At 38.7% G+C, this 25,565-nt stretch overlaps 1 protein-coding gene across 1 annotated transcript; it reads left to right on the forward strand.

Annotated features, from left to right (window-relative positions):
• The first annotated feature begins 1,075 nt into the window (after nucleotides 1–1,075).
• Nucleotides 1,076–24,945, forward strand: LOC145486031 (RNA-binding protein 25-like). Its single transcript, XM_081464727.1, has 21 exons — nucleotides 1,076–1,354; nucleotides 11,119–11,180; nucleotides 11,786–11,875; nucleotides 12,493–12,588; nucleotides 12,705–12,762; nucleotides 12,868–12,959; nucleotides 13,868–13,939; nucleotides 14,386–14,469; nucleotides 15,102–15,180; nucleotides 15,414–15,451; nucleotides 16,123–16,206; nucleotides 18,073–18,456; nucleotides 19,231–19,320; nucleotides 19,810–19,883; nucleotides 20,289–20,430; nucleotides 21,183–21,266; nucleotides 21,462–21,644; nucleotides 22,136–22,381; nucleotides 23,032–23,130; nucleotides 23,626–23,673; nucleotides 24,114–24,945. The coding sequence occupies exons 1-21, from the start codon at nucleotides 1,165–1,167 to the stop codon at nucleotides 24,204–24,206; spliced, it is 2,388 nt and encodes a 795-aa protein (XP_081320853.1). The 5' UTR covers nucleotides 1,076–1,164; the 3' UTR covers nucleotides 24,207–24,945.
• Nucleotides 24,946–25,565: the final 620 nt, after the last annotated feature.

The raw sequence follows: 25,565 nt of genomic DNA on the forward strand, positions 1-25,565 counted from the left end.
ATCAAGCTCCAAATATTGCACAATTTTGTGGCTTTAAAAAAACTTTTACCGTCTTTTCTATCCAACATATGATTCTCTGCTACGTGGTCTAGAAACGATCTTAGCTCTGCTCTGTGTCCTAGCAACTCTCTGTGTCTTAGGCCCGCTCTGTGCTCTACTCTTAGCCCCGCTCTGTGCCCTACTCTGTGTCCTAGTAACTCTCTGTGTCTGTTCTTCGAAGCCGTTGATTCTCTCTGTTTTCTACTTTGCCCTCTGTCTCCGCTCTCTATCCGGTATTCCCTGATCTTAGTGGCTTCTCGACGCCTTCCCTCGCTGTGCCCGCTGCTCTTCCCGAGTCGCCACCCTTGCTTGTTTTCGCTCGCATGTTTTCCCTTGCTTCTCGTTCGCAGCTCGACGTCCTCTCTTCGTAGCCGCTTCCCTCTTCGCCGCAACGGTGGACGTTGCCAACGGTGTCCACTGTCCGTTCCCCAACGTATACCTCCTTTTGCTCGCTGCCTCCCTGCTCCGATGTGTTTCAACATATTTCGGAAAACTTTTCCTTCTCCCTTCACGTCGCCTTCTGCCTCGAAGAGGAAGAAGTATAGTATAGTATAGTAGAAGAAGTACAGTATACACTACTATGGCCGCATATTTCTTTTTCTTCAATTGTTCAACGGCTACGAAGAATATGTGGCAAGGAGAGACTATGCAAATTTAACGCGCCAGGAATATCAGTGTCTCCCAACCAAATGACTTTTTTTGGCCCCCCCCCCCCTGGAGAGACTTACTTAAATTAGCGTCCAAGGAATATATATATAGTGCTCATTGTGTTCACTGTGTTCCTTGTGGTGCAAAGACCCTTGTCTACGCATGCGCACATTTTTACGCATGCGCTTCGCTTTAATTTCTGTTTTTTTCCTTGGTTTAAAAGCCACTCGTTTGTTGCTATAAAAATAAAATGATGAATTCATGCTTTGGATTTGTGGGGTTCGTGATGAAGAAAACAAGCAGATCGAAAAGCTGTTAAGCCAAAGTGACTCAAAGCATCAACGGCCGTTTCAGGATACTGGAAACGAGGTTTCCCAGCGTACACTTGGTTTTTTAAACACGAGGGCGGCCATGTTGCTTTCGCCGCGAACTTTTCTTTGACAAAGTTTTACAAATTTTCTGATCGGTTTTCACGCGATGTCGTATCATCCGCCACCACAACAGCCACTCGGCCATCCTCCAACGGGAATCCGTCCTCCTTCAAGCGCTATGCCACCCGGAATGCCGCCTCCTGGTAATTTACCGCCGGGGCTGCCTCCTCCGCCACCGTTTCCTGGTCCTCCTCCCGGCTTTCCACCTCCTCCGATGCCTCCACCAGGCACTGCAGGTGAGAAAACTAGCATACAGAGTGTCGTAAACGCTTTGCAAAGGGATTTAAAATGTTCTGGAGATTCCATGAGACGCTAAGAAGCGCTTTTAGTGAGTATTTTAGAGTTAAACCTGCCCGTTCTTTATCGTGTGTGATCTTAGTTGATGCTCACTGTTGGCTGCCAGTTGTACTGCACAGTTACAGTCAGGCCTGGAGCATTTTCCACTTGTTCTACAGAATCCAAGGCCTTCTTTTTACAGCTTTAAAAAATGTTGGAGTTCCTTAGTTTCTTTCAAAACTGCAATAATTTATACGCAGCTTTTAGAGGCATAGTACGGTCGACAAACTCTTGACTACATGCATATTCGTACGTACTGTCGTGTAAGCTTATGTACTGTTCTTGCAAAACTGAAATTTCATTCTTAGTTGACTTTCAATTTTAAATGCCGATAATTGTTGTAAAAATAAAAGATGTATAGATTTACAACTTCTTTTGAAGTTGAATGAAGTAAGGTTTCGTTTCTGTGCCGAGTTATTCTGGGACTTGTTGATGTCGTTGAAATTTTATAATTTATTTTATTTATTTTTTGTGCCCCCTATTAGTAGAGGGTTTTTTTTATCCTCGGCTAGAATGTATTTGACACATTAATAAAGTTATTGATTGATTGATTGTTGTAATTCATATTTGTTAGAGATTCGTCGCTCTTTATGGCATAAATAACTTCATATAGAGTTGACTTAAAATATGAAATAGTTTCCTGTACTCAAAGCGATATAAGCCTCTGAAGCCATTTAGCTCAATTTAAGGAATGCATTGGTCTATCAGACTGATGCAGCTCTAAATTGTAAATTGTGGCTTTGGTATAATGTGGTTCAGGATTTGTACAGCAAGCAAGTAATACTTTTGAGCACGAGTTTTGTTGTGTCAACTTTGTGATACTTGTGACATTGCTACCCTCCAACTATGGTCAATACTGTTACTTAGTGTAATTTTATGGTGGCAAGTGTTCTGTTCCACTGCTTCCTTAATGCAAAATAACTAACCACAAACTAGGTCATGATCATGGCCATGATTCCATGGAGTGTTCAAAATGCAGGGTAGGAAAAAAATTGTGAAATCCAGTGGGCCCCCACTAAAATATTACTTGCCCAATAGGCACAACTATGGAAAGAAATACAGAATGTTTGTGTTTTTCGTTGCGATCTTTAATCTACCATGTGCTTTATTAGTATGGAGTGTGTTCATTGTTACGTAATAAAAAATAAAATCAAAAACCATTCAGTGGATAAAGTCAAGAAATTGTGATATTATAGAAGATAAATAAAGAAGACAGTTCTCCAAATTTAGGGTGTGTGCATTGTCCCAAAGTTGACAAATTTGTCAAAATATTCTGCGCAAAATTATAGAGCCTAGTATGGAGCTGTCAGGTTGGTGGACCTCCTTAGCCCTCCAATATGGCGGCCAGAAAATAGTGTAATCATCTGGAACTTGCTTTGGCCATCTAGTTGACTGATTATATGAACCGAACCAAAAAACATTTACACACACACTTTCCCTAATACTTTAACTCCTAAAATGGCTAAAAATCACGAGATAAGTGTATATTTTTTGACAAACGTGATTTTAGCTTTCTCTCATGCACAACCCTAACTCCGAAATTTAAAACGCACTGGTTTCCAAACGAAGTTCACTATTGAGCTGGAAAGTTGTAAACAGATGTAAATTTAGTACCTCTTATGCCTGATGAGGATAAAACCTTTAGTGGCTCTTTAGTTTTGGATTTCAGAATTTGATGACATCACATGAACACACTCTCTTGCCAGGCTTCTTTTTTCCAAACATGCAATATGGTAGCCAATATGGCAATCGGAGGACGAACACAAGCAACGTATGCTTGGATTTTAAATTAATCCATGTTTTCGACTCATTGTTATGCTCATCTTGCAGTCTGAAGTTTTGAAATTGTTTTTGATTGGAAATTATCACTGACAAGACCACTGAGACTAATTTCACTTCCCCACCGGACCACTAAACTTCTATTTTCACTTGCCCAAGAGAAAAATTTACTCTCCCCCCCCCCCCCCCGGGCAATTGGACCTTGGTTTTTTCATGCCCTACGGTAGTGTTTCATTTGTGTAGAGTACTCATGTAGTCAAAATTTTGTGTTGATTAAATTTAGTGACACCACGCTTGAGTTTAGTACATTTAAACTTTCCAATTTTGTTTTTGTTTTTTTTTTTTTACTATTGCATACAATACTAACATTACTTACACTACTAAGGCTTCTTACAATACTAACGTTACCTACAATACTTACATTACTTACAATACTAATATCACTTATGCCACAACTGACCTTACTTACAATACGACCGTTACTCACACTACGATTACTACTAACACTACGATTACACAGAACAACTACTACAGATGCTCTGCCTACACAACTGATAATACAAATCTTACTCTACATTGTACTCTAATTACACAATTACTTTTCGTGTTAACAAGATACTTTATATGAAATTACAATACAGCTATTTGAATTATCATGAATGTACATATAAATTTACATAATTTACAAGCAGCACTTACTCCTGTCCAAAAAAAAGCTTAAGATGCTTTGAGAGGCTATAAGCTTTTTAATTTCATATTTTCTCTTGACCACATCTTCGAAAGGCAAAAAGAGAGGGATTTGTTTATTTTTGCAACGATTCCATAAATAAATTTTACCTAAAATGATAAAGTAGTTGAGCAGGTTAGATCTCTGATCTAATATTCCTAATATAATGTTAATATAGTCCAGTTTTATTTGCTCCCTGGTTACTGTCAACCAAAAGTTTTCAAATTTAGTCCAAAATTCTGTTGAGAAGGAGCATTGATAAAAGAAATGTTCTAATGTTTCTCGAGAGGTTTGACAAAACGTACAAATATCACTTTGAATCCTTCCGATTTTTGCTAATCGGGTATTCAAAAACAAAATGTCGTTTAAAATTTTGAACTGAAAACATTGTATAAATGTTTCAAGAGCAACTGATTTTGCCAGTACAAACGCTTTTCGAGTCTCTTCTTTAAAATCTGACATTAGTTTAGAGAACCCTCTTGAATGTTTGGCTTTTTCTTGAATGAGAAAAGCATAAAAGTTTCTACTCTTGCTCGAGAGAGGATCAAAATCTTTGTTACCACATTTTAACTCAAGTGTATTTAAAACGTTTCTATCGATGATGAGATTCCTTAAATGCTTTGGCACAGAGCAACGAACAGCAGACCACATCAAGTAATTTGAGCCATTAGACCCTTGTCCTTTGCTATGTTAAAGGATTCAACATTGTTCCGAGAATACATTAAGTCGCTGATAAAAATTAGCCCAACATTCATATAGTTATGATAACAGATCGGTTTGCTGTCTATCTTTATACAGTGGAACCCCGTTAATACAGACACCAAAGGGAGATGATTAAGTGTCCGCATTATCTGGGTGTCCGTATTAAGCGGGCTAATTTAAGAGAAAATATATGAGCTTTTTAGTTGTCGGGACAAAGAAAACTGTCCGTTATAAGCGAGTGTCCGTATTAAGCGGGTGTCCGTAGAGCAGGGTTTCACTGTATTACAATTATTCCAAATTATAGAGTCAAAAGCTTTAGAATCCGTTGAAAAATTTGAGCGAAATTCAGACCACCACTGCAGCATTTCTAAATAAAAAATTGAATTAATATGATAGTCATTAATATTATAGTTGCAGTGAAAAAAGAAAAAACTTCCATAAGGTTTGAGCAAATGTCTAAGATAGCTTTTCCATGGAGACGGTTCAGGATTGAAAATGTTCGAAATCCATGCTAATCTAAGAGACTTAATTGAAGTCTCTAAATCAGTGAGATTTAACCCACCATAGTCAGAACAATTAATTGTAGCTCTTCTGGTTATTTTATCAGGCCCTTTCCACAAGAATTTATATATTATTGTTTGAATCAGGGATATAAATTCCGAGGGAGGTGAGAGAATAGAAAATATGGTTGGCGAAATGGTACAAAATTCACAAGGTTTATATTCATTCACATTTTATGTTGTTATTATTATTCACGAATATAAATATTCACATTCAGCAACTAAATTTATATTCAAGAGATATACTAATTCACATTTAACGACGTATTTCGTATTCACGAATATATTTACTCACATTTACGGGATGTATTCATTCACATTCAACGGTTTATATTCATTCACATTCACGATCGAAATATTGGTTTAACACGGTGCAATATTCATTCAACATTTTCTGCGCACCGCCTTCGCGCATCATTAGGTCCCAGCTCACGCTCTACAATTTCTGAAAGCAATATGGCGGACGAAGGAAGCCTTATTATATGAAGGGGTAGAACAAAGACAAACGACCCCAAACATACACAACTGAACATAAACATTACATGGGCTAGAGGAGATAACAGACTGCTCGATGATTTTGGATGAGCAAGTAGATAATCTCGTACAACGTTTTATGAGTGATCATGGGACTTTGCTCGGGTATTCCTTGGTGACCGGACATCTTCGATCATTATAGGTCTCAGAGTTCAACGGGATGGAATCAGGGAGAGTATTGACCGCGTTGACCCTGGAAACTCTAGAATCCGTTGGGCTGTTGTAATTTCTAGGAGAGCGTGTTCTGTGGCTGCTCCAAATAGCTTGTGGCATATTGACGGACACCATAGCCTGGTTACTGTCATGCATGGGGGTATTGATGATTTTCCTTTAATTAACCTTTAATCTTTAACAAGGTACTCCTAAAACAATGTAAAAAAAAAACTATACTAGCGTTGTTGTTGTGGTTTTTTTTGTTTAAATGTTCTACTAATAACAGAACTGTAGCATTGTCCTAGATTTGTTTCCCTTAGCGACGCAAAGGTTTGAGTGGCCATCAAGGGTGCGAAGTGGTCATAGGGGTGAAAAATGTGAGGGTGTCTTACGACAGCCCAGCTAATTCTAGAGTCTCCAGGGTCAACATGGCCAATACTCTCCCTCTTCCATCCCGTTGACTGATCACTCATCATGAAACGTTCTACGAGATTGTCTAGTTGCTCATGCGAAATCATCGAGAAGCCCGTACTCCACAATACGACGTTTCAATGTCCACCTTGAAACAAGAAGCATTTGAGCTTTGTCCACGTGAAACCCGACGATCTTTGTTGCAGAAGGAAAATAAAAATTAGAATTAAAATATTTAGAGAGGAAGAGCGGGCTTTCATTCAGACCCTCTATCCTGGTCGAATTGGGATTTGGAGATGCTGTTTTTTTGTGCGGGGAGGAAAACCGGAGCACCCGGATAAAACCCTCGAGCAAGGCGAGAACCAACCACAAACTCATCGCCGGGTCAAACTGGTGGGAGGCGAGGGTCACCACTGCGCCATCTCTGCTCCCCAAGAACTACCTCCGATATTGAATATCGAGTTCGGAAGACCTCAGGGCTGGTCACAGAATACACTGCAAGGTTTGTGCAGTTTGATGAGTCGTGTCATATCCATTCTCCATGCAAAAGACATATATTTCCCAGTATTTCATTCAGTGCTGCCCTATGATACTGACGAAAGGTAGTAATTGCTGGAGAGCTACACTCGAGCCTTATTTGGATGTTCTCTCTCAATCCTACTTCCGCGGTGTTCCATTCCCCTTCGTACTCTTGTAGGAGATCGAAAGTTCCTACCAATGTAACATTTGTGTTTGGGGTCTTTGGTCTTTGTTCTACCCCTTCATATAATAAGGCTTCCTTCGTCCGCCATATTGCGTTCAGAAATTGTAGAGCGTGAGCTGGGACCTAATGATGCGCGAAGGCGGTGCGCAGAAAATGTTGAATGAATATTGCACCGTGTTGAACCAATATTTCGATCGTGAATGTGAATGAATATAAACCGTTGAATGTGAATGAATACATCCCGTAAATGTGAGTAAATATATTCGTGAATACGAAATACGTCGTTAAATGTGAATTAGTATATTTCTTGAATATAAATTTAGTTGTTGAATGTGAATAAATATATTCGTGAATAATAATAACAACATTAAATGTGAATGAATATAAACTTTGTGAATTTTGCACCATTTCGCCAACCATAAGAAAATATATATACCAATTTAGGGAGAAGAAGACTTTTAATGATTGACACTTTATCAAATAAAGAGAGACCTCTCCAGCTCCACTGATGTATTTGTTTTTTAATTTCGGCAATCTTGTCGTAAAAATTTTTCTGAAAAGACACTGCTTTGTTATAACTGTAGTGTACCCCAAGAGCTTTTACGCTTTTGCACCATTTTAAAGATAAGGGTCTCTCGGGGCTGTCATGACATGAACCAATCCGCATTGCCTCTGTTTTAGTATAATTAACCTTTAAACCTGATAGTTTTCCAAAACAATCAAGTAATTTAAAGAGATTTTGTGTGGATGTTAAATCGGATAAAAAGGCAGTGAGGTCGTCTGCATATTGGACAAGTTTCCATTCCTATAAGTCTAATTTAATTCCTTTAATATCGATACTAGTTCGGATTGCAGCAGCTAAAATCTCAATTGCGATCACAAATAGATATGGTGACAGAGGATCCCCTTGCCTAACACCTCTGCTTAACTCAAAATTAGCAGAAAAGATCCATTGTTTATAATGCAACTGGATACATTTCTATAAAATGTTTTCAGCCATCTTACAAGACTGTTACCAAAGCCGAAAATTTCTAAGCATTTAAACATAAAATTCCATTCAAGGCTATCGAATGCCTTTTCAAAATCTATGAATAATAATATACCCAGAATATCGAATGTTTTAGTGTATTCCATGACATCTAGAATTGATCTAGCTGCTTCCCCTATGTATTGACCTGAAACATATCCAGTCTGATTGCTGTGGATTATCTCTGGTGAAATTTTAGTAATTCGTGTTGCTATTACTTTGGATGCTATTTTAGTGTCAACATTGGTGAGAGAAATCAGTCACCAATTTTCAAGATGGGTTCTGTCTTTACCTGTTTTTTTGATAAGTGTAATGACCCCTTACCTTTGTGAGTTAGACATTTCTCCCTCTTCATACATGTAAGCCTCGTTAAAGCTTTCGACCACCATTTCACCGATTGATGACCAAAATACATTATAAAATTCAATTGGCAGACCATCATTTCCAGGAGTCTTACCTAGTCGGAATGTTTTGATAATGTTTTGGCATTCTTCAATTGTTATTTTTCCTTCGCGTCTCGCACTTGCTTCACTTGATAGCTTTGATAGATTTGGATTTTCAAAGAAGATTGCTGCATCTGGAGTGTCTAACTTTGTTTTGGAGCTGCTGTACAGCTTAGTGTAAAATTGCTTTTGTGCGTTCATTATCGAGAGTGGATCGGTAGAGATAACTCCACTAACATATAATTTTCTAATATGTTTCTTAATATGGTTGCGTTTCTCCAAATTTAAAAAATATTTACTATTCTTTTCTCCGTGTTCGTGCCATCGTGCCCTTGCCCATATAATTAAACCTTCAACTTTTTTGTCATACATCAATTCAAGTTTGCTTTTATATCTTTCCATTGTTATTCATGTATTGTCACAGGGATTATCTTGAAAGGCAGCTAATGATTCTTGATATTTGTTAGTTAATTCTCTTTCATGTTTTTGTCGAATTTGCAATAAACGCTTTGAGAAAATAATAGAATTGGTTCTAATATTAAATTTTATCCAATCCCAAATTGATCTTTGGTCTCTGAGATCCTTTGCTTCCTCAAGCCAAATAGGCAATTTATCAATGATCATCTTTTTACATTCTTCATTTGCCAATAGCGTAGGAATACTGCAGAATGGTCTGATTTGATTGAGGGCAAAATATCCACATTTGTAACTAAATCATGCAGTTTATCCGAGATCAACCAGTAATCTAATCTACAAAATACAAAAGGATAACAGCGACCCCAAGTGAAACTCTGTTGATTTGGATTTTTTATACGCCAAATGTCATGGAGACTGAACTCATCTTGAATTTCTTCAATAGATTTTACGATGTGCCTCTGGGGAATTTGAATTCCACCTTTTTTATCCAGATTAATATTCAGGGGACAATTAAAATCACCTCCCATAATTATGTTCTCTTCATTTCCGAAATCATTGGTTCTTAATAGTTTTGATAGTTTATGATAAAATTGAACAGCTTCTGCATCTTTGTTGGGCCCGTAGATATTTGCAATTGTATAATTTTCCTCTTTGATCAAAGCTTTAAACAACAAAAGTCTTCCACTCGAATCTGTCTGAGACATCATTATATCAATGTCAGAGCTGTTCTTTATAAGCACCGCGACACCTCTGGCGTTTGTACTCCCACGAGAAAATAATATCTCTGCACCCCATTCTTTTTTCCACTGAGCCTCACGCTCCTTGCTTGAATGCGTTTCTTGTAAAAATATGAAATCGGCTTTTTGCTTTCTGCACCAGGAAAATATTGCTCTTCTTTTTTTTAAATTACTTAGCCCTCTCACGTTAAAGGATAATAATTTAATTGTATCAGGCTTCGAGTTTTGTTTACTCATCATTTTAACTATATACGGGAGGTTGTTTCATTGCCTGGAGTAACTGCCGCTTTTTTAAATACAATGATGTTAGAGATAATGTTTTCAATGTGCATGGTATCAGTTTAAAAGTAGAGATTATTGCATCCAACAGTAAAGTGTTCAACACAGTGCAAGCAAGAACAAAAATCAACACACACACAATGACAAAAACACACATACATATAAACGAAAGTGCACTTACCATCCTGTGGTTGCAATGCACTCCCGTCGGGATCTCCACATAAAGGCGATTATCACTCGAATTGAACTAGTGTGCTTATACTCAATCTTATACTTAAAGAAGAAAACTAAAAGAAAGCCAAAAGAGTATTCTAGCTCTTAGAGCTTGACATACACTGCAGTAGTACCCTGGTAATGTTCTTACAATAACTATACATGAGATGTCAATATCAGTGTTAATAAATCTGAACTCGAATTAATAACTAGCGTAACGAACAAACTCACCATTCAATATCAGAATGTTAACAGGGAGATAACCTAGAACAATAACAATCGAAGATATTTGAGCAAAATATTAATAAACGTCAAAGCGTAGACATGTTCCTCTGTCAGTAGATTGATTTCAAAAACAAGTTGAACGTATTTACTCATCCGGAAGCTTGAAAGATTTTAATTTTGAGCAATTTCGATCCTTGAACAAAATTTGCGCCGGTACCGACCAAGGTATGAATGCAAATTCGACATCACTTCTTTCTTTGATCCCCTTGAGATAGTCTTTTCAAAGCTTTGCTCGGTCTTTACGGACGTTCTTTGAGACATCATCAGAAATAAAAATCTGACTGTCTAGAAAGGGATTGTCCTTCAAAGCATTTGTGGTGACCTTAAGAATTTGAACTTTGTCCGAATACCTCAAAAAATGGATATGAATCGGCCTAACCGTTGAGGTGTTCGCCTCCGTGGCTCATTGGTTGACATTCGTTCGATGGGCCCTCATCACCTCAATGTTTTGAAGTTGCATGTGTCTCTCGAAGAATTCAACCCTCAGGAAATCTTCTAAGGAATTGTGTGTGGCTTCTGCACCTTCTGAACTCGTGTGTCCTACCTGCGTTGCGTCATCGCGTGACCTCCCTCATTCAAATTTTTAAATTCACTAATTTATTGTTGCCAACATATACATGTAACATGTACATCATTCTATATGTTCATAAATATAAGGCAACTTTATCAGAGTGGACACTTCTTTGTTCAACAGTTCCACCTGCTTTACCCACCAAACCTCCAATACCTGTTCCAGGAATTCCTCCTCTTGCAGTTGTAAGTAACAGTTTGCTTTACATAGCTGTACATTTCATAGTGGTTTAAGAACCTGCTGGCAGAAAATTGCCATTTTAATACTCCAAAATAGAAGAACCTGTTTAGCCAAGTAGGATCAAGTAGGTTCTTATATGTGGGTATACAAGTCTTGTTACAGAGAAAACATTACATTTATGTACATTCTGTAATCAGTCATGTAGGACTTATCATAATACAGTTGTGAACAGTGGCAGATCTAGGGGAGGGGCCTGGGGGGGCTGCCCCCCCCCCTTATTTTGGGTTATGAAAGAAGAAATCACAGAAGGAAGAAAAGCTGGCAGGGCAATCAAAACAGAACTGCCCCTTCCCCCTCCTTCCCCACACCCCCTTAGCTCAAGGTCTGGATCTGCCACTGGTGAATATATACTGTTATTAGGCAAGTTGTAAGAAATAATGCCCATTGTAACAATGCCATCAGAGTAAGTAAAAGATTTCATCCAATCACCTCTATTCACTCTTGCTAGTGATTAACTGGATATGTTACTTGGAGAGCTGACATGCCAGACATTGGCATACGTCATTGTGGCAGGTTTTATTTCATTGTTGTTGTTGTTTTTAACCTCCAGCCACCTGGTCTGCCTCTTCTTCCTACTCCGACAACAATTCCCTCTGGGCGAACTCAATACAGACCAGAAAATAAACACACTAATAACCAGGTTAGTGGTTTATCTTTTTCATTTCATGTTTATTTTCTAATGGGTTATCAGTTAAGTTCAGGGCTGGGCTGGGTTGTTCGAAAGCCAATTAATGCTAACCCAGGATTAAAAGTTGACTGAAGTATTAATTTTTCTTGTATACAAATCTTTTTCACTTCTTATGTTTTGTGTACGTGTAGTTTTAGATTACTCAAGCTCAAAACAGAAGGACAAACAATATAAACAGGAAACCTCACTGAAATCAAAATTCTCATCAATCCTGGGTTAGCTTAATTGGGCTATGAACAACCTGGTGCATGTTCTTCAATACACAAGAGGAAATCTCATGGGTAAAGCTCATATATTGTATATATTACACTGTATTGTACACAGTATCACACTATCAGAAAGTGTGTCCTATGAAGACATGAGTGATCATTGCAATTATACAAATTATGCTTTTACCCATAAATAAAACCTTTGTAATATAAGAAGGTATATGTAACGGTTATTTCGACACGTATATGGATAATCAATATTGTGTACTCTTTTATGTCGGTCATAACAAGGTTTTGCAGAGCCTGTAGAAATGACTGTGTCCAGTGTTGAGTGCTTATTTCGATTTATTTTCATTTCAGAATCAAAATCAAGGAAATTCATCCAAAACAACAACAGTGTTTGTAGGTAATATAACTGAGAGAGCGTCTGATGCACTTATAAGACAAATTTTAACGGTATGTATATTTCCTCTACTCGTTCTAAATTCTTAACTGTGATTAAATATGCTTGTTAAACTGGTCTTTGGTGAAGGCAATCCTCAGTGTATCGTGTTATGTTTTTGTGAGAGCAGAAATGCGGTCTTGTAGTAAACTGGAAACGTGTGCAAGGAGCCAAGGGAAAATTACAAGGTAAGCACATGCTCACTGTTTAATACTTGATTGAAACTTCTAAAGTGGAAAAAATAAAGATAAAATCATCCAAGTTGGTATTAATTGTTTTTCTTCACATTGTAGCTTTTGGATTCTGTGATTATGGAGACCCTGAAGCAAGTCTTCGAGCCATAAGATTACTTCATACTAAAGTACTGGGAGACAAGGCATTAGTTGTAAGTAAATTATTGTTCATCATCTTGTAAATCTTCAGATTCTTTCCTGAACGTGTATATTGGTTAAGCCATTCTGCTTAACCCCCACGTGAACTCCCATGAGTATTCAACATTTACATTGTATGGGATTGTCAAAGCTGACAACTGGTACATTTTAGCTGCTATCCCAAATACTGTGCTGGTCTGTCTGAAATGTTGATAGGTCAGTTTGGAGAGAATATTGAAATAGAATTGCTCAGTTAGGACCAGAAGCAGTGGACAAAGTAAAACAGGACATAGGATTAATGTGATTTTAATTCTATTTGAGAGAAAAAGATAAAGGTGCATATCGTTAGTTCCTATGGGGACCATTATTATTATAGAAGTATGAGTATGAGATTAAGAGCCAGTATGGCATGAAAATGTCAATCCAGTTATGTTCCCAGAGTCATCAATCACTTCACCTTGTTGTTGAATAAGAGACTATTTACTTACAAGATTAACGTGAGAAATGCGCAAAATGTGATAATCAAAAGCATAAGAACTAGATTTACAAAGTCATGCTCTTAAGTACTCCAATCAGCATCTTAAGGTCCCATGTTGTCCTGAAAGTGTTTATGAATAGATTATCAAATAAGTTGTGGAAAACTGACATCTGTGAAAGCTGAATGATATTGTACATATGGAGGAGTGAAAGAAATGTGAGGCAGTCATTACTTAGGAAGGGTTTATATTTCACCACTTGCTACTTTGATGATATTGTTATGGAGCTACTGTACGTACATAAATCTAGTTAAATGTATATAGAAGTGCATGTAAATAGTTTTGCCAAATGCAGCTTAGCCACTGCATGTGTACACTGCATGTGTACAACATGCCCTTTCTTAATATATGTTTTCATGTTCTTCTTTTTCCTGGTGGACATGTAGGTTAAAGTGGATGCTAAAACCAAGACCTATCTTGATGAGTACAAAGCTGAGAAGAAAAAGGAAATGAAAAAGGTAGCTCATTGAAACTTTGTACAATATGAAGTCAAGGAAAGTATAAAATATACTTTCTAAAAAATTATACTAGCACATGTGGAGGTGTGTTGATAATGTACCAAACAACGGGATAGTGTTTTGTGTAAATTCTGATAAGAATGTACAGTAATGGTCAAAAGAACTTTGAAAGAATTTTGCTAAGGAAACAAGAATTCTTGTTAATCAAATCAATAAAAAATTATTTGCTACCTATGTTTACATGTGAACTTGTCTTTAAAAGCTAGGTCACACAAATGGTTCTTAAGGCATTGTTTAACAAATTTGTAGGCAGTTTGATGTAAAGTGCAAAAGCTATTTAGCATGTGCAGTGGCTTCATTTTTGAAAGCTTATGTTACAAAATAATTATTTGTCAGTTTAACTGGTAACAACTTTATGTTAAGGAAATCTTTTACATCTTTGGTAGAACCCAGAAGACAAGAAGAAAGAGGATGGGGAAGCTGATGATGACGAAGATGATGATAATGACGATCTTGATGAAGATACATTAGTAAGTAATAGAACATATTTCTAGTAAATCCTATTTTCTTGCTTACATAAATTAATTTTATTGAACCTCCCCAATGGTGTTTTTCAGGAACAATAACTTTTAAAAAGCGATAATAAATTCAATTGTTTACAGCTATAGCAAACTGAATAGTTTGTCTTAAAATTAATTTCTAATCCTTTGGTGTGTACCTGATTGCTTGATGCATATGAGATCGATATACAGAAATCAAAAATAGAAAAAAAAAATTGGATATTGTTTTTTTCTTTGCCGTGTTTCAGCCTTCTGAAAACCTCAAATTTCATGGTTAGTGCGCCATACACTCACAGTGCCTCTTTCCACCCAGGTGTTTAAATGGGTACTGGCTAATTTAATGCTGGGGGATGGGGGTAACCCTGTGATGAATAGCATCCCATCCAGGGGGGGGGGGGGGGGGGGTGGAAATTATAAATACTCCGATCAACTGGAGATAACTACCTTTACCTGTGTGCAAATCTAACTATATGGAGGTCTGTATGTTTCAATAAAAAAATCAAATAAGTTGCACAGTTTGTAGCACTGCACTCTCTTTGTTAAATTTTGTACATGTCTTAATGTTTTTTTTTGTTTTGTTTTGTTTTTTGTTTTTGTTTCAGGCAGAGGATACAAGGGTCCAGAAAGCTATTGAGCAGATATTAGTAGAGCATTCTGATATTTTAAACAGGAAAACAGAAGGTATGTGAGTTTGTTTTCATTGATTTGTTGCTGTTTTGTTAAATTTAAACATGCCCTCTTAAATTTTCATCAGTGTCCTCAAGTTTTTGCTTGAACCTTCAATATTTTTTTCACTCTATTATCCCATACTCAATTAACAAGTTCAGTTCTCATCAACTTGTGCCAACTCTTGTTCTCATTTGGCGCTGGTTTGTGGACCTGGATTAATGCAGTTGTTCATCTTTCTTTGTTAGGTGATACTTATTATCGGCCCACGCACAGTGGTTCAGAGGTATGCCATGTTTGATAACTTTGAATATTCTGTACTAAAATGTTACCTCTTCAAATAGAAGATGAGGTTTTATACCTTTGCTGACATCCAGTTTACTCAAAGCCTGTTTTGGCTATACACAAATGCTTGTTTGAAAAGCTATTGCTAATTTGCAGGTGTTTATGTGGTGAAAATCTATGCTCCTTAAGCAACACTTTGGCTGTTTACAGTTCATTTCATTTTGCAGACTGGTTAAAAAAATAGGTTGCCATCTTCTTGCCCCCTTTGCCTTTTACCAGCCACCCTAACAATGTAATCCACATTTGAAGAAAACCAATTTTTGAGCTTGCCCTTTGGGCAAGTTATAACTGTGATGTACCAGCCAGAAAGCTTTTCACTAGCCTCCCCAAAATTTCATGCTACAGTGTAGCATGATAAGTGAGTTTTAAATCAAATCAATACAATGATTTTGTCACTTAAAGTTCTTCTGAAATTTGAATTTCCTCACAAATGTTCCCCAAAAAACTTCTCTTGCCCTTTGGTCAGGATCTGCTGGCCCATAAGCAAAAGGCACTTGTCTAGTCTTGAGTCATCAAACATGGCTTTCTGTGCACCCTGGTATTAAATGATATTTAAGTAGAAAAGGTGTTTTTGTATGGTTGTGTGTTTATATAATTTGTCTTTCTTCTCAGCAAAACTTGGAAGGACTGGATATGGATACAGAAAAGAAAAGCTTAGTGTCACGGGAGATCCGAAGCTTTCGAGACACGTACAGGGTAAGTTGACTTCTTTTCGTACTTTCTTGTAGTACATTTTTGGTTTGATTTTGTGTTGGGTCATTCAGCTTTTGTTTTAGGAGTATGGTACAGCATGTATGAACTTGAAGGGACATAAACTAAAGTACAGCTAAAACTGTTGGGCTACTGTAAACAGCAACAACTATGAGAACAAAAACAGACCAGACCAACTCAAACATATTGAAATGCTATCTGTGTATCCATCAATGATTGGCCCAGATTAACAAAGTTGAAAAGCTTCGTTTTTGTTCTGCATTATTGTTATTAGTTCTTGTTGTGTTGTCAGTGTTTGTACAATTTGAAGCTAAACGTGAAATATGGGGTTTATTTCAAATCATATTTTAATCAAACCAGTAACTATGCCATTTACGCTGCCTAACCATTTCCGCGCAAAACAAGCTTGTATGTTCAATGTAAATTGGAGTGTGGACCCTGAATTTTGTGTAGATGGAAAGCACACCTTTTTGATGTACATTACGTATGTACAGAGGTTTAATCAGCATTATTATTGACACATAAAACAGTTAATTGATGAGTTGGTGAGAATGGGCGATTTCCTCTTCTGCATTTTCTGCTTCTAGGATGAGTGGCGGTAAGTAAGTATGTAAAATCTTTGTTATAAAATAGCTAAAGTGGAATACACAATTTGATCAGTCAATAGCTGTGAACCTGTGCCAAAAAAAAAAAAACAATAGTCAGTTTATAGAAGAAATTTTAAACCTGGCCGACTTATTGGAGCAAAGAATGAAACCTCTTGGGATGTATACCAATGTGAATAACTAGGTTGAAGTTGAAGAACAAAAACTGCGCTCCACTTCTTCAGAATCTTTGGGTTTGTTCTAAACTGTCCTCATAAATGTTGGGCATACAGGTGTTTGCCTAAATCCATTTTGTTTGTTGGAAGTTAAAATAACTATGAGAATATGTTTTCTTTTTTTAAAAAAAATAATAATGACATTTTCGTAGTCAAACTATGAAAATGATTATTGGATTGTGTCAGCCAGTGTTAAACTGGTATTGTAGACCTGATATCATCACCACATATATAATTGAAAATGACTAAGAAGCTAAAGAAACAAGTTATGCGAACCCTCCTTAGCTTTAAGGTCACTTTGGTTAAAAAAGAAACACTAAAGAAGCGATAAAAACGGGTGTATTCACATTTCACATGGTTTTTGTTTTCCAATAAATTCCCCAAGGGGCTCATTGCATGTAATGTAAACTAGTGCGGAGGGAATCTCATATAAAGGAAAAGTTCCTATAAGAGGTAATAGACCATTCAGAAAAACTTGGCAAAACTTTTCATTTTCACGCCTTTAACCATAAGGGACTCATCAGAGTACAAGGGGGAAGAAATGTATAGGAAAAGGGGACAATTAATAAAATTAATTAAGTAGAGTAATTAATAATCAATACTCGAGAGATGTACCAAGTACTTGAGTGAAGCCGGTACATACAACAGACTTTCAAGAACATGGTAAGTATGAATGGACTGTGTTCTGTGAACGGTTCGTGTCTTGTACGTGTCTTGTGCTTGTCCTGTGTGAATGTGTTTTGTGAAAACAGTTGTTGCTCTTTTCTTTTGAACAGATGCAAGTTGTAATCAAGGAGACGTTAACTGGGATAAAGAAAATGTCCTTGCTGAGGTTTAAAATTGAATTTCGACTGCCTTAAACGCTAATTTAAATGGCAGCGTATTTTGTTTCAGGATCTTTTGGAGAGAGTGGAAACATTAACGACCATTCGCAGTCTGTAGGAAACTACAGACATTCATCGTGTTAACCGCTCTTTTACTTGATGTTGTTAATTCTCATCATTCCTCGTCTTTCTGTTGGTGCTTTTCAGAAAGAGGACAAGAGAAAGGAAGAGGAAAAGTCGGAAAGGAAGGAAAAAGAAAGGGAAAGAGATAAAGATCGAGAAAGGGACCGAGACAGAGATAGAGACCGAGATAAAGATAGGGAAAGAGAGAGGGAAAGAGAAAGAGAAAGGGAAAGAAAACGTGAACGCGAAGAACGTGAACGCCGAGAAAAAGACCGTGATCGTGGTGATCGTGATGATCGTGACCGAGACCGTGATCGCGATAGAGATCGTGATCGCGACAAGGTGCGTGAAAAAGACCGTGATTCTGACCGTGACAGAGAGAAGGATCGTGATTATGACGAGGAGGAGGAGGCAGACAGAAGACGGCGAGAGAGGAGACAGAGGGAGAAGGATGCATCTTACCAAGAGGTTAGACTAATTCACTTGCTTTTAGATGAAAGTTTTTCCGTTTATTCTTGTTTGAGCAGTTTTCAATTGAACGTCGTAAAACCAAAACCAGTGTAATCACTCTAGCCAATCACAAAGGACACAGACAATCCAATTAACCAATCAAAACGTGAAGTAATTGCATGTAGCCTACGCGAAGCGCGAGAAAACGTATGCGAAGGAGTCATGATTGGTTTTGGTTTTACTTTGATTGGATGAAAAAGCGGCGCGAGTTTTTTAAGCCAATCATGAAGTGTGGTGATGCAGAAAACCAATTACTTCTCAATATACAATATGCAATGGAACTGAGTTCAATTCAATGGAATTAAGTTAAATTATGCGCTGCGCTAATGGGACTTGTACCATCAAGCACTGCTAGCATATTTTCCCGCGCTTTCTACCGGTTTGACGTTTTCCCGCGCTTGCCATTGCCTGCCCTCTTTCCCGCGTTTTGCAGCCATTTCAAAGTTTTCCCTACTTTCCACCACCAATATGTTTTCCCCCGCGTTTCACCAGTTGCATATTTTTCCAGACTTTACTGTCAGTAACATGCTTTGTCGTGCCTTCTAGCTGTCAAAAGTTTCATTTTACTTTCAGTTTTGAACCAATCGTTGCGAGACAATATTGACCAACAGCACTTGGCTAAAAAAAATCAGTTTTGAGAACGTCTCAGACAAAACTGAATAATAGGGAAAATAAGATAAACTAAGAAGTATTTGTTCAACGTGCATTTATTTCCTTTCCGTTTCCTTTTAGCGTTTGAAAAATTGGGAAGCAAGAGAGCGGAAGAGAGGCCGAGAATACGAGCGAGAGATGGAAAAGGAAGGGGAGAAGAAAGATGAACAGGTATGATCACATTCTTTGTTGTCAGTCTTACAATAAAAGAAATAAAAACGATTGGAATTGATACCGTGTGCCTGTCACCAGTGGACTGGACCACACAAAAACAAGAGCGAATGAATGAGAGTAAGAGAACAGAAACTGTCAAACGAGCTGAATGTATGCAAAAGTTGACACCAAGAGAGTCCAAATTCTTGATAAGTCGTGGTATGTGTATCCGGCCATGACAGTTCCGAGAAACGCCTCCTTACATTGAAAAAAAAAGTTCGGCTGGGTCGATCATCTGTTTAGAAAGAAAGAAAGAAAGAGAAGCACAGATAATTTCTCAGACACTTCATTCGATGAAGAGCCGTGGGACGAAAGGGTTCAACTATCCTCAAAATAAACAAAAATCTCCTCATGTTGTTCAGTCAATACGGTTACTTATTTTCTGTTTAAATACGGTTACTTATTTTCTGTTTAAATACGGTTACTTATTTTCTGTTTCTGACTTAGGCCCGCGAGAGGAAACATTTATTAACATTTCTTGAAGACTACGAAGATGACAAAGATGATCCTAAATATTACAAGTAAGTGACGATGAAACGTCTTACATTTACAGTGATAAACGTCCAAGAAATTTACCAGCTATATTTTCATGAGTCGGTCGTCGTAGAACTGACTACGTCCTACACAGGCTTTCGCTTGCCATACGTTACAATTATTGGTCACTTCCTTAGAGGACTAGCAGCAATTAATTTACAGCTAATTCTCTACTTTTAACTTGTAATAGTAGTAATAGTACTAGTACTAATGTACTAATAGTAGCCATAGGAAAACTTCGCGACCCTGCAGCCAATCAAAGTTGAATTAGTTTTGCCTCCTCGCTCTGACTGGTCATATCATGTTGCAGGAATTTTAAAACCATTCACGAAGCTACGAAAACGCAAAACCCAGCTAAAACATCAACTTACAGTTTTGTTTATCTCTTGAAGGGGAAGCGCATTGCAGAGACGGCGGCGGGAGCGAGAAATGGAGGTGGAAGCCGACGAAAGAGACCGGCAACGAGAAATGGAGGAAATCGAAGAGATTAGAAAACAAATTGTTGATACTCAGTCGGAAGAAATGGATGAGCAGGTTAGAGCATCCGTTGCAGAGCGTACAGATGCATCTAGATAATGACTATTTTCACTAATAATTCAGACCTTTGTCGAGTGTTGTTGTTTCTAAAGCTCTGATATTGGGTGTTCTCCGTCAACATTTTCAAGTTAACAGGCAATTTAAATCTTGTCAAGCGTTAAGGCGTTATTGCAAAGAGTAGTTTTTAAACGTTGAATTGTTGAGCTGAGGGACACATACCGGTACCAAACTCCAAAGACTGGGTACTTATTTGTCATCAACAGTAATCTTGAAAGGGACTCTCAGGGAGTGAAATGCAAGATGGCGGCCACACCGCTGTGAATTGCGGCTAAATACAAGAATTGCACCTCATTAAATGTTCTCCGGTTAGCCTGAATATCACTGTACTTATCCTAAACAGCACTCCAGTTAGCCTAAATACCACTTTGGTTAGCCTGAACAGCACTCCGGTTAGCCTGTGTAGCGTTTCGGTTAGCTTAAGGTAACGCTGACTTGGGAATGGTTAGCTGCTTAATAGAGTGCAATTCCTGTCTTTAGCTGCATGTCTGCTGTGACAGCCCGCCATATTGGATTTCAGTGTCTGAGATAGTCTGGGAACAAGGTTGAATCCTCGTACAAAAATCTCGAACCCCTCGAGGGCACGTACGTTACGTTTGTTTCGTCATCAACGGGCGTCTTTTCACGTAGAATTTTTCTGGCGAAAAATTTGTTTGGTCCTCGACTCAGTGAGCTGCTTTGTTCATGTACAGGATGGTAAAGACAGCGACAGAGAGGAAGAGCCTAAACCCGCTTTACAACCAACCTTTAAACCTGCGGTAGTACCACAACCTCATGTAAGTTTCCACCTTTCCTGATCTGCATCTATTTTCTCCTAACAATAACGAGACCATGCAAATAACCGATGATTAAATCATCATGTTGGTAGTGTTGTCTTGATGTACCACGTAATTCTTAGAACTGGCGTTACAAGAAATTTATGGCTTTCGGTGAGGAGAATCCGTATTTTAACTTGTCTCGTTGTTCTTAAGTTTGTTCCTCAGGTTGAACCAGCCCCTGTATCGAACTGGTCACCAAGCCCCAGGTCAACAGACTCTTCACCGGTCACTGTCGGCATGAAAAGATCGCGAGAGAATGGGCAAGAAGCTGAGGCAGACGTGGAGCCAGCACCCAAGAAGGCGTTTGGATTTGAGATGAAGTTGAGCAGTAACATGGTAAAAATATTTAACGTCGATTTCAGTTTATTAGGATACATAACATCACCTCCTTATAATACAGTGTTGTCTTCTCTGGTACGAAAACCACAGTTTTCGGCATCCTTTAACCTTACCTTGCCTGTCTGATGGCCTGGTGAAAAATTATTATGAAAATGAGTTTAATTTGCATGTGAATGAAATCTCATTTTCATATAAAAGGATGGCCAGCACTTTGACTTTAAGAAAGAGGCTAAAGGTAATTCGGTAATGGTCTATTGACTTCACCTGCCAATTTTTTTTTTCTCTTTGCATGAGGTGGGGAGGGGGGGGGGGGGGGCGAAGAGGGGGGGGGGGTTGAAGAAATCGAGCACCAGGTTGGTTCATTGTGTTGTGAGAAAGTTCTCTCTACACAGGTGTTTAAATATCATATCTGTACCAGCAAGTACTGGGAGCGTTCGGGGCTACAACAGCAACAGAGTGTAACCTTTTATTGTTTCGTTTGACACCAGCCTTCCGCGGCCAGCCAGGCGAGTCGTAAGAAACTCGAGGCAGTGTTTGGCGGCGTTGACGATGATGACTTGGCAGGAGCGGTTCCCAAGCGGAAACTGGTCAAACTGGACGAGGAGGAGGCGTCTAAGGACGAGAGTGATGAAGCTGAAGATAAGAAACGGATTATTAAATCGCTTATAGAACGTATTCCTACTGCTAAGGAAGAACTGTTTGCTTATAGCTTGGATTGGAGTATTGTAGACCAGGTAGGTGTGTGCTGTTCAGGGTATGTTTTGTTTCAGGTGGAGGTTGTTGCTCTGTTCGCCCCCTTGGACGCCACAGTAGCGGAACATGTAAGCTTAATATAGCTTGCTCAGATTAGTACCATGTAAAACAATGCGTACGTTCTTGTTTAAATGCCCTGTTCGGACTGTGTTAACTGGGAAATCGTAATGACTGTCCGCGTCAAGTTGTCGGAGTGTCTAGCGATCAGGAAAATTAGCGATCTGTAATTAAAGCTAATCTCACCGCAATCTTAACAAATTCTCTGGGCACTGGGCGTTCACCAAAACGCGGCATTTTTGGAGGAAATATTACAAAACAGCTCGTAGAAAGTCTGTATACCCAAGAAGTTTTAGTTTTAAGGTGGCTCAGTGTTGACTGAATATGCGCTTGTCAAGTCTTCTTACTTGCGATTTCATTGGACACTTGGATCATCATGTGATGTAAGTACAGTTCCTATATTTAGTATGTAGTCAGACTCCACGCCAGATCTCGCGCTACTTACTGAATATGTTAGTGTAACTAATTTTGCGTATGTTGTATCTGTAACGTTAATATAGCGAATGGGATCTGGGCGCGAGGCTGTGATCACGTGCACAGTTCAAATCCTAAACTCCTGATTGGTTCATTTTAGGGTCTTGTGGATCGTAGAATACGACCCTGGGTTAATAAGAAAATAATTGAGTACATTGGCGAAGAGGAGCTGACCTTAACAGACTTCATTTGTAGCAAGGTAGGACGTTATTTGTTAGTTCAGTAAACTGCAATCCTGGTCAAAAGTAACTTTTCACACATGCGTTTGAATAACTTTTGCATTTTTATGGAGTAGCTGTTTTGATTTTCAATTGTGAGGGTGACACTTCTTGCTTAACAATGTGAAGGTGAGTGGGTGGGTTGGTTGTGAGTGTAGTGAAACCTTTCCTTGCTCAAATAAGGGGAGTGGTATGTATTATCGAAGGTGCAGAGGGGGGGAGGGGGAGTAGTTGTGGCTAAGGGCCCCTCTCCGAGAGAGGCATATCGTTTACGCGATGTCTCGTGTGTGGACTGTGTGGAAGCAGTGCAAAAAAGCGATTAGAACAGAGAATCATGATTTCTCTTTTCATCTGTTTTGATGGTTTAACAACATTCGTCGCGGGTGGAGGTCAGGCGCCCGGGGAAAACAAACCCATAGCCTTTCGACCTTAATCTTTTGGCTGTAAGTATTAATTTTGAGTGTTTTTTCCTCCAGGTCATAGCGCGCAGTTCGCCAAAACATATCCTGGAGGATGTGTCCATGGTTAGTAAAAATGTTTGTACTTTGTACGTTTTAGGATCAACAAATGTTGTACCGTTTATATAGGCGGAGATAAGAAAGTACAGCAAGAATTATTAACCCAGTAATTGTTTTCATTTCGTATGCATTTTATTGTTTTCACAACTATTCGCGTGTCTAGACAACAGAAAAGTACACATGCAAACAAAACAAGAAGCCATGCAATGTATACCTCGTTCTATAAACGTATGCAGACAAGTGATACGTTTTTTAAAGAAACGCTCGTGGAAACAAATCAAACTACACGCGCATACAATGAAACGCGTTTGCAGACAAACTAAAACTACGTGTGCAAACAAAAAAGAACAACCACGCAATGTATACTTCGAGCTATTCTTCGGAAATGTCGGTGTCGGTGCGTGATTCTGATCATAGTAGTGAGAGTGGGAATGTTTTTCTCGCAGGTGTTAGACGAAGAAGCAGAGGTGTTTGTGGTGAAGATGTGGCGCCTTCTTATCTACGAGACAGAAGCCAAAAAGCTGGGGTTGGTCAAATGATCCTGTTAGATTAGTGTTTTTTCCTTAATTCTTATTTGTACTTTCCATCTGTGTACATGTGAATGCCATTTAGAGTTTTACAGACTATTTAAATAATGTAAATACGCTTCATTGTCGCCTATCCGTGGATAGCAATTCTTTCACTGCCATGATCTTCATCGTGTAGTTCATTAATAAAATGGTGGAGTTTTCCAAACAGCGTTTTCCCGCGTGACATTGGTTAGCTTGTTGCTTCTATTTCAATCATCTCCTGTTAAGAAGGTGTACGATACCTGTATAGCTTGTGCCCACTGCTAGAGTAACGCAGTGAAACTTGCTCTAAAATTGTTTTACCGTACCTCAAAGCATATCACGATTTTGTTTGTAGCCCTTTTTGGCAACGTCATTTCTAGTGCCTGTCTTCGTTCTACACCCTGAGAAGGACTAGCTTTCGTTTGACTCGGGGGAAGGGGCATGCTCGATTGCCAGCCGCTGTCAGGTGGACGAACCCGGAAAAGCAGCGGAAATCGGGCCTAGGGAAGGGACTAAGTAGTTGCCAGACTAGGTAAAGAAGGTTGCGATAACGCAATGTGATGTAGAAACCAATTTTAGAGTTGAGTGTTAGGGAAAGATTACAGAAACGTCATGTTTCGATTCAACTAAACAACTGAAGCCATCAGTGTATCAATGCGAATTTCTTAGCATAATTTCCTAATGAGTATTTTCTCAGATCGTATAAATAAAAGCGTTGATTCAACTACGCCTAGTATGCAGTGTTGTCTCTCTTTAGGTAGACTCCCGTATTTTCTCAGGTTGTATAGATAGAAGCGTTGATACGACTACGTCCACTTTGCAGTGTTTGTCTCTCTTCAGTTCGACCCCTTTACCAGTGAGTCTTTTCCGGAAAGCTCAAAACCTCTCTCGTGCACTTGCGGTTGGTGGGTCGACTTTCGCTCTGCGTGGTAGTGGTTAGCCAGCTCGCTAGCTCGCTGACAGCTTGGAGCTAAGGACGTCCTGGTTAGGGGGAACAACTGTTCACAGACAAAGTTGGAGCGGGACGTTCGACAGTTCTAGTTTTGCGCGGTCATTTTCCCCTGCTCGTTTTGTAGCGTGTAATCTGTTTTTTATGCTCACAACGGTATATCTCATGATGCATGGCCTAGTTCTGGCTTCAGTTGTTCAAAGGGTGGATAACGCCCACTGTTTAGCACATTGCCGTAAACTGCCGCTTTTAAGCCCTGGGCTTGTACAACTGTGTGAGGCATTTAGATGGGCTTATAAACGGAGGGGCTTAATCATATCCGAGGGGGCTTATAACCGAAATGATTAAACAGTTTCGAGACGAGCTATAGCTGCACGTGTTGATGGAAATAGGTTTTT

Source organism: Orbicella franksi, chromosome 4 (genome assembly GCF_964199315.1).
Source record: "Orbicella franksi chromosome 4, jaOrbFran1.1, whole genome shotgun sequence".
In the NCBI taxonomy this organism is placed as follows: domain Eukaryota; kingdom Metazoa; phylum Cnidaria; class Anthozoa; order Scleractinia; family Merulinidae; genus Orbicella; species Orbicella franksi.

Bases quoted from the DNA above. Each gene is read 5' to 3' on its own strand.
- LOC145486031 (XM_081464727.1), top strand. From the start codon at position 1,165: ATGTCGTATCATCCGCCACCACAACAGCCACTCGGCCATCCTCCAACG. The intron at 14,470-15,101 runs GTAAGTAATAGA...TTTTTGTTTCAG, and splicing joins ATCTTGATGAAGATACATTA to GCAGAGGATACAAGGGTCCA. The intron at 18,457-19,230 runs GTTAGACTAATT...GTTTCCTTTTAG, and splicing joins AGGATGCATCTTACCAAGAG to CGTTTGAAAAATTGGGAAGC.